A 10,199-nucleotide genomic window follows, 5' to 3' on the forward strand; every position below is an offset into this window, starting at 1 on the left:
AGGGAGTTCCCTCAACTCCCCCACCCACCCCACACACACAACAGATGATTCAGACCTGGAATAGGCCACCTAAGGTAATGGGTCCAGGTACTCTCACATATTTAAAATGCATCTAAACAAGCACATGAATTGCCAAGGCACAGAAGGTTATAAAACCAAAGTGTGTAAATAGGACTAGTTTAAGTACAATGGTCAACATGTACCTGTACATAGTGGGGCAAAAATCCCGTACCTGTGCTGTGATGTTATAATTATGTTTAAGTATTTTTATTTTTAAAGGCTGTTTTCAAATGTCAGACATTCAGAAGTGGTGTTTTGGAGAATTTTCACATTTGGTCATGCAAGGTGGCATGGATTAGCCATCTGTCAAATATATTTTGAGCAGTTTTTCTGGGTGCAACAGTTCACCACTTATTAAACGATCTTGTCCTACGCTTTTTAATTTTAAATTTTGTTCTATTTTTTATTGGCACATCAGCAATGCTAATTAAGTCAATGAAGATGTGTGAAAGGGTGATTGATTTTCAATCCTTATATTCTGAATATTTGCATGTCCCACTGATACTCAGTGAGAAAGCTCACATACTGAAACAGGCAGCTGGGTGAGGTTCCTGAGGATGATTGACCTGTGCAACTCAACTCCACTAATTGGGCCAAAGGTGTCATGAGAATGGAGTCATAAATATTGCAAACAGGGAAAAATGATGTGGTTTAAGTTTAGAATATAAATGCAGTTTAGCCGTTGTAACTTTATTCCTGTTAGGTACCGGTGATATTGCACTGGACATGGAGAAGCAATTGCAAGCAAACAGCTTACGTATCAATATCCTGGAAGAAGAGAACTCTCGATTGAGAAACACTCTCACAATGCTGCAAAAAACTACACAACAAGGAGCTTTGAAGGTGAAATCCAACAGTTCTAAATCAGTCAAAGTCTCCAGTCCTTTATATAGTACCTTTTTAAAAAATTTTCAGTGTGCAATCATCAAAATAAAACTGCAGAAAATCTCCTTGTTTAATGAGATGGTGCTGTATCCTTACTGGAAACTTATTCCTGGCAAAATAAAACCATTTCTTAGCATAATATTTGTAACAATTTTACATCATGTACTGTAATAATACAATATACATAATATAAAAATTGTTCATTTTAATATGAACTTTTTCTTCTCTCATGGTTTAAGGTCATTCCACAGACAAAACTTTGGTCATCCACAGAGCCATCAGAAGATGGACTAAAACCAGATGGGAGTGAAGAGAGAAACAGACATAACACAATGTAAGAGAACCACGTTCCACTTTCCAGGATGGTTGGGGTGGGTAAGGGAGGAAATCATGGGTCCATTAAATTCTTTATTACAATTTAATAATTGCAAAATACTAGCATTGCTATTTCAAACTAATTAGATATGAATATATCCAAGTGTTAAGAGGTTGTGAGAAGTCAAAACCTCAAACGACCAGTCCAGTGGGGAGAATATATCGCTCTACAAAACAGCTAAGTGGGAAGAAAGTAGGAGTTAACTAGTTGTATCTTTGGGCTGAGTGGAAACCAGGAAAATTAGAGGAACATGTAACAGAAGTAACATGAGGACTTTAATCTACATTTGAGCTAGACAAATCAAATTCATTCGTAATAAGCTAGAGGACAAATCCAGGGAACATCTATCAGTATTTATTTTATATTAATATATTGTGGTAAGAAGTATTTTAGATCTGGTTTTATGCAATGAGAAAGAGTCAGCTTTGATCTTGTAAAGGGACTAGTAGAGAAGAGTGACCATATGATAAGATAATTTTTCAAATTTAAGTTTGCATCGATGTAGTTCAATCTGAAACTAGGGTCTTAAATCTAAAGAAAGGAAACAATAAAGGTATGAGGAAGAGTTCTTCATGACTTAGACAGGCAGTGGCTAGCATTTTTCAGAAAATATATATATTCCTTTAAGACATACAAACCCAACAGGTGTCAACTTCTAGTTTTGTTTGACACTCTTCCTTGGATGTGTGGAACTCAGCAAATCAGGACCAACAAATTCATGAAGAAGTTTAAGTTATAATAAAAGAGTAAACTGGTGAGAACATGGGTTGAAAGAGCTTCTATAGGTATCTGTAAATGGGAGATAACTAAACAAGGGTCTTGGCCCGAAATGTCAACTCTTTATTCCACTCCATAGATGCTGCCTGAGCTGCTGAGTTCCTCCAATATTGTATCTATATTCATGGAAAACAAACCCCAGAAATATCAGAGAACCAAAGGTCTGGTGAGAACAAGGAATTGAAGGATTTGAGGTTAAGTAAGAGAAAAGTGCTAGATAGATTATTTAGATTAAAAGATGATGAATCCCAAGGATCTAATGATCCTAGAATCTTGTTCTTTGGCTACTGTCTAAAATTCTGTAGATTCTAGAATTGTTCTTGCAGATTAGTAAATATGACCCTGCTATTTAAGAAATAAGGGAGAAAATAGGTGATACTAGCCTATTGACCTAACGCTTGTGATAGGGAAGGTGATGGATTCTATAATGAAGGATATAATAACTGAAACCCTTGAAAAGAGGAATTGAACAGAGCCAGCATGGATTTGTGAAAGGAAAGTCATGTATAATGACTCAATTTCAGTTCTTTGAGGATATTACAATACATTAAACAAGGGTTAACCAATGGATGTGATGTATTTGGATTTTTAGAAGCTTTTTGATAAGGTCTCCCATGAGGCTGGTCATAGATTATCGGCGATTGGACAGAAAGCAAGGAGTGCAAAGAAACATATTTTTCTCATATTGAGAACTTGTGACTACTATAGTAACATAGAAATTGGACCTTGTGCCCTGGTATTCACAGTATATAACAACAATTTGATAAAGGAGACTCTACAAAAAAAAAAGACCAAAAGACAGAGCAGAATTAGGCCATTCAGCTCAAGTCTGCTTCGCCATTCCATCTTGGTTAATTTATTACCCCTCACAACCTCATTCTCTTGCATCTCCCTGTAACATTTGACACCCTAATTGATCTCCACAGCCATCTGTGTCAATGAATTCCACAGATTTACCATACTCTGGATAAAGAAGTTCCTCCTCATCTCTGTTCTAAAGGGATAACCTCCTATGTATCCCTGTGTCCTCTGGTCCTAGACTTCTGCACTACAGGAAACATCAAATTTGTTGATGATCCACACAATCAGGTGGATTTGAGAAGCAGACTAGGATGTAAAGAAGCTTAAAGACAATACAAAGTGGACGATTGGCAAGAACATAGCAAGCACAATCTAGTTTCGGAAAATGTAAAAATTATCCATTTTGGTGTACAAAACAGAAAAGTAAGGCATTATTTAAATGGTGATTTTTCAAAGGACTTAATTGTGTACACAAGTCACTGAAAGCCAACACGCAGATATAACAATCAGTTAGGAAGGCATCCAGTATGTTGGGCTGCATTACAAGAAGATGTGACTACAGAAGTGAAAGTGTAATACTGCAATTATATATGCCACTGGTGAGATGACACTTGGAGAATTATGTACCATTTTTGATCTACTTAGCTAATAAGGGATATATTTGTTGAAAAAGATGTACAGAGGTGATTTCTTAAATTGGTTTCGGGGATGATGGATTTGCTGTACAAGGAGAGACTGAGTAGACAAGAACTCTCCCTCCAGACCTTCCACAGGCTTTATTAAATCTGAGAGTTCATAGAGAACTCAGCAGGCCTAATACAAGGAGAATATTGAAACTAGCTGAAGTGGCTAGAATCTGAATAAGAGATAGGCACTTTTCTGATATAATAACAAAATGTAAACAATTTAAATATCAACTTTACAGAAGGACATCAAAAGCTACAAGAAGTGAAGATGTAAATACCAGACCACCATCCAACCAAAGATTCTGGAATGAGCAAAGGGGAACTTCCCCTCCTACCAAACAGCAAAATGAGCCTGCAACAAATGTCCTCAATCCACCAGAAATATCTGCTATTGGTGTTTATACAAGGCTCAAAAAGGTTGGGGCTTTAATGGGTAACAAACCTGTATCTGACAACACGAAGAACCACCACAGAAAATTACATTAGGGTTATGTAATTATGTGAACAATACTGTAACATAGGACAGGGGTTCCCAACGTTTTTATTCCATGGACCCTTACCATTAACCAAGGGGTCCATGGACCCCAGGTTGGGAACCCCTGATCTAGAGGATAACTAGTGTAATATAGGTTTTTTGTTATACTCGACAAAAATTTAGAATGGAAGATTGAAGGGGAAGAAATTGCTGAAGTTGGCTGCTGGCTAATTGTTTCTTTCTAATGTAAAATAAAGGCCATAAATGATTATTCTACATTTATTGAAATCCACTGCCTGTATGCTTGGAACATTTTATTCCTGCGCTTCATAACTGAAACTTTTAGTGCAATAAGAAACTGATTTAAACATGCATACCCCAGTAGTCCACAGGAGGCTTGCATGTCAAAGGGACATAAAGTTGACTTGAAGTTGTTGTGGAATGCTTAATTTAACAAACATTTTTAGGATTTTTAACTAATTTTCTGGAAGCTGAATAAAATATGTCAATTTATAATATTTATATAATTAAAATTTATAGGTATAATTATTTGGTTGTTTGATATCTTGGAAATTATATGTTAAAGCTAAACCTGGTTACAGTTAGCAGAGTGGGAATTTCCAGAGCTAGTGCCATGCATAGCTGACTGGCATTAGCATCAAGTGCTAGAAAAGTCATGAGACTTTCACTAAATAATACAGATGAAGTCATATATACAATATCAGTTATGTGGATAATCTAACACCTCAATGGATGTCAAAGAGTACAGCTGGATACAGGATCAGACAGAGTTGGGCAGTGTTGGAGAAATAATCACGCGAAGTGTGAGGTGATGTATTTTAAAAAGTCAAGCAAGGGTTGGATATAAAGCAATTGGCAGGACATTAGGCAAAGTTGAGATTTGTTTATTTATTTAGCGATATCACGCAGAGAAGGCCCTCCCAGTCCTTCAAGCCACCCCATCCCAGCAACCCCCAATAAACCCAAACGGGTTAATCAGGACAATTTATAGTACAACAATCAATTAACCTACCCGGTATGTCTTTGGACTGTGGGAGAAAACCGAAGGACCTGGAGAAAACCCATGCATTCCACGGGGAGGACGTACAGAGGCTCCTTACAGAACAGCACCGGAATTGAATTGCCAACTCTGGAATTACTCGATCTCTAGTAACGTTGTGCTATCCACTACAATACCATGGCACCTCTAGGGGGTTCAAGACCATAGTTCCCTGAAAGTGACAACAGGGGTAGATAGGATAGTGAAGAACCATAGGTCATGCTTGCCTTTACCAGTTGTCCACGAAGTTCTGACTTGCTGTGACGAACTTTGGTTAGACTGCACTTGGAGTACTGTCTACAGTACTTGTTCTCACACAATAGGATGTGTATGGCAACACCGGAAGGAACACAGTGGAGATTCACCAGGGTTGCCTGGGTTAGAGGACTTCAGTCATGTGGAAAGACTGGATAGGGTGGGTTCGTTTTCCTTAAGTAAAAGAGAGGTGACTTGAGGTATATAAAATTATAATATGTGGACAATATTGATAGTATGAATCTTTTCCCGAAGGCTGGGTTATCAAAAACAAATCTTTTAAAGGTGAGGGGAAGGAGTTTTCTGTCTTCACTGCCAGAGAATGTGGTGGCATCAGACACAATTACTATGTTTTAGAGACATTTACACAGGCACTTCAGGAGGCAAGGTATAGAAGGATACAGAACTAATCTGAACAAATGGGATTAGTGTAGATGGGCAAGAAAGCCAGCATAGACTAACTAGCCTGTTTCTGAACTATACCATGACTCTGGGGCAAAGTTGTAATTAGCCTGCAAATTCAGTTGTCAAGGTTCTGCAGCTCTGGTGCTAGGACAGCTTTTTATTTGCTATAACCTGCTGAACAAGCATTTCAATTGACCCAATCAAGATCAGAAGATAATCACATGATAACCATTCTAAATTCTGCCCTCTACACTAAAACTGAATGCTCTCGAGCGCAATTGAGAATGCCAATTTGTTCTAAACACATACAAATGGTTACTTGGTATTTTACTCGGAATTTCAAAAATTGAATCTATGCTTGTCAAACACTAGCAATTGGTGGGATTGATCCATGTTTTAAAAATCTGTTTTTAGTTTATCAAATAAAATAAAGAGCTTGGCTGCTTGCTAATTATAGCTGTCTTATTTTTTTTCACTGAATTTCAGATAAATACTCGAGCAGTCAAACTAATACTTAAAGGAGCAATGATCTCCAAGTGTTTCAGATCACTGATGAAATAAGCTAATACATATGTATTGGAGTTCAAATATAATACTTCATCGAGTAGATTTAAATGGAATATAGTTTGAATTGTTGGCTAAGACAGGAAAATATGAGAATAAAGTAACATATCCCAAGAGTGCCCATCTTGCACAACCTCTTATGTTCCCAGAAAACATCCTACACAACCAAGAAAGCTCACCGTTGCCTCTACTGTCTGAATAGGCTGAAGAGAGCGGGACTATGCACATCAATACTCACCGTCTTCTACAGATGCATAGTAGAATGCATCCTCACGTGCTGCATGGAACAGAAACTACACTCTGGCAGACAGGAAAGCTCCACAATGGATAGTCAAACTGCCCAAAGCATCACTGGCACAAGCCTGCCCGCCACCAAGGATGTATATACAGAAAAATGCTGGAAAAGGCCGGCAATATCTTGAAGGATCCCACCCTACTCATGGACTGTTCATCCCACTCCATCAAGGAGGAGGCTATGTAGCATCCACATCAGGACCTCCTGACTCAAGAACAGTTACTTTTCCCAAGCAGTATGTCAGATCAACACCCCCACCCACTCACCCACCCCTCTACCACTAGTTTATAATTTCCTGTCAGTCACCTTATGTACAGACACTCCCTATGTACATACGATCAATGTATATAAGCTATCTTATGTATAGTATTTGTTTTTTTAATTATTGTGCTCTTTACCTTATTGCGTTTTTTTGTGCTGCATCATATCTACAGTAACAATTATTTCATTCTCCTTTACATTTGTGTAGTGGAAATGTCATTAAACAATCTTAAATCTTGAATAACGTTCAACTGCAAAACTATTGGGCGAATCACACAGGATAAAGTTCAATCTGCAGCAAAAAATAAAATGCACCAAAATTAACATTAAGTGCCATGAAGCATTTACAGCAGAGGCGACATTCAGCCCAATTGTCAACAGCATTAATGCTTCATAGGATGCTATTGCCACCTTAACCAAACCAATACACTTCTCTATTTCTTTTCTCCCCTCCCTACCCACCCACCCAAATCCTTATTCAGCTTGTGCTTAAATGCATCGACAGGTTTTAACATCCTTCCACACAGATGTAAACAGAAACAGCTATGAAACAGACCCTTCAGCCCAGCAAATCTATCCCAACCATCAAACACCCATTTTTACACGGTTATAAAGATACAGACAAACTTTATTTGTCATACATGCATTGAAACATAGTGAATTACATTATCTTGTTAGGATTGTGCTGGGTGCAACCCCCAAGAATTGCCATACCTTCGGCACCACCATTACCTGCCATAACTCACTAACCCTAACCATATGTCTTTGGACTGTGGGAGGAAACTGGAGCACTCGGAGGAAACCCATGCAGTCACGAGAACATACAAGCTGCTTACAGGCAGTGTCAGGGATCGAACCCCGATCAGTGATTAATGGCAATGCAAAGGGATTGTACTAACCACTACAGGTTAAGTGGGCTAATCCTACCCGACACCACTTTATTCTCCCCACATTCCCGTTAGCTCCGTCTCAGATTCTACCACTCACCTTCACACTAGGAGCAAAATTTACAATGACCAATTAATCTGCTAAACTGCAGCCGATGTAGGAAGAAACTGGAGCCAGGCTTTTGAAGCTATGAAACTAGCTGCCCCAATGTGCTACCTACTTATTTCCATTGAAAACATATTTTCCAACTAATGATCATGCTCTGAACTGATGCTGGGTGAGAAGGTAGCTTAGGCTTCTATGTTCTTACTAACCAGAATTTACCCATCTAGGTTGACAATCCTGGAACAATTTTCTGAACTTAACGGAGATGCTAGTTTGCAAATACAAGGCCATAAAATGCAGGAACTTTGAAAATCTGTGTTTTCTAGCAACTGTAGTGATCACTTGCAGTTTTTGAACAAAAATAAATACAGTATATTGACATCTTGGCTGCAAGTAAGCTACCAAACCAGCAGTAAATATTAGAGCATTTGTGACCTATTTGTCTTTATTAGTCTGAGCTAATTTACTCTGCCTCCCAGAGTTGGCATGTGGCCAAGTGGTTAAGGCGTTTGTCTAGTGCTTTGAAGGTCGCTAGTTCGAGCCTTGGCTGAGGCAGCGTGTGTGTCCTTGAGCAAGGCACTTAACCACTCATTGATCTGCGACGACACTGGTGCCAAGCTGTATGGGTCCTAATGCCCTTCCCTTGGACAACATCGGAGGCGTGGAGAGGGGAGACTTGCAGCATGGGCAACTGCCAGTCCTCCATACAACCTTGCCCAGGCCTGCGCCCTGGAAACTTCTCAAGGTACAAGTCTCATGGTCTATATATAAAATAATTCTGCATCCCAAAAGCTGCATTCTTATCTTCTGTTCGTACTCCCAGACCTACTTAAATGTTTTTAGGCTGGCCTCCTATTCTTCACAACTTCACCTAAAACTCAGGTATTTGTACCAACTCCTGCTCACGGATTATCCCAGAACTTGTCTGACCTATATTGTTTCCCATTTTTCCAACCCTTAAGAAAACTCTCAAATTTCAGTAGCAGAAATATAAATATCTTAAATGAAGTTCATCCTGGGCCAATAAAAATCTGCAAAACTAATTTACCTTCACCAAAATATTGTGCATTAAGCACTGGATGATAAAACAAAATTACCATTTCTAAGTCTACTGTATTATACAAGGTACAACAACAAAATGGAGAAAATCCCAATTTATGTCCTTTGTTAAAACAACTTGAAAGTATATATTGTCTGAAAAGAGTTGGCTCATGGTCCCAAACCCAAAAGAAAATTTGTTTTTGATATGAAATGATGCAACTTAATCCTATTTTAAATACAGCAACTATGCTGTACAATGTCGAGTGAATTAAATCAGTAAGACTGGAGAAAGATGTAAATAAGTTTCAAGAAAAATTGCTTTGCCTTTGTAGTGTTAGTTGGTGAAAATGACCAGCTATTTTGCCACCCAAATGACCAATTAGAAAACAAATATTCATGCAATCTCTTTTGACAATTTAATGCAAGATTTACTGTGTTGTGTACTCTGTGGAGAGTTCAGAATCAGAATCAGGTTTATTATTACTGGCATGTGACGTGAAATTTGTTAACTTAGCAGCAGCAGATCAATGCAATACATAATCTAGCAGAAAGAAAAATATTAATAAAACAAATAAACAAGTAAATCAATTATGCACATGAATAGATTTTTTTAATGTGCAAAAACAGAAATAATATATATTAAAAAAGTGAGGTGGTGTCCAAAGCTTCAATGTCCATTTAGGAATTGGATGGCAGAGGAGAAGAAGCCCCCTTAGACAACTTAGAACCAATGATAATGACAGAGTAACTCAGTATTTTGTATTTCAATCACATATTAACACCAAATATAATTTACTCAACATCTGCATTACAAAATTTTGAGTCATTCTGTCATTGGCTCTAAGCTGTGGATTTTCTGACCAATGGTACCATACAAGTGTCTTCACTAAATTTACAATGGTGGTTCAAGAAACTGACTCTTTACATTCAAGAGCATGCATAATAAATTGCTGATGTTCTCAGCGCTGTATATCCCAAGGAATTTTTAGTGGATGGTAGCATGTATGGATTCCTTAAAAATGAATGCTGAGTTCCTCCAGCATTTTGTGTGATGCTCTGGATTTTCAAACGGCATTGTTTCATTAAGTAACATGTATTTGAACAGAGATCCTAATTCAGAACATTGCTCTTTTAGCTTGTTGCTGTATCCCAGAAATAAAAAGAATTCAGTTAGCTCAAAGAAGCTTGGAAATTAAAGGTAAAGAAAATAATTGATTCCCTCTATATCTATGTATAATAACAACAAATAAAAAGATACATTTGAA

The 10,199-nt window shown here is 37.9% G+C and overlaps 1 protein-coding gene across 4 annotated transcripts in view; it reads left to right on the forward strand.

The window, feature by feature from the left end:
- Positions 1–4,147, forward strand: part of LOC140190700 (coiled-coil domain-containing protein 157-like) — a 33,341-nt gene extending 29,194 nt beyond the window's left edge. For all 4 annotated transcript variants that reach the window (XM_072247513.1, XM_072247511.1, XM_072247512.1 and 1 more), the window contains 3 exons: positions 764–903; positions 1,185–1,279; positions 3,825–4,147. In XM_072247513.1, coding sequence (XP_072103614.1) covers positions 764–903; positions 1,185–1,279; positions 3,825–4,071 — 482 coding nt within the window. In that variant the 3' untranslated portion in view covers positions 4,072–4,147. The remainder of the gene's footprint in view (positions 1–763; positions 904–1,184; positions 1,280–3,824) is intronic.
- The last annotated feature ends 6,052 nt before the right edge of the window (positions 4,148–10,199 follow it).

This window comes from Mobula birostris, chromosome 31 (genome assembly GCF_030028105.1).
Source record: "Mobula birostris isolate sMobBir1 chromosome 31, sMobBir1.hap1, whole genome shotgun sequence".
Lineage (NCBI taxonomy): Eukaryota > Metazoa > Chordata > Chondrichthyes > Myliobatiformes > Myliobatidae > Mobula > Mobula birostris.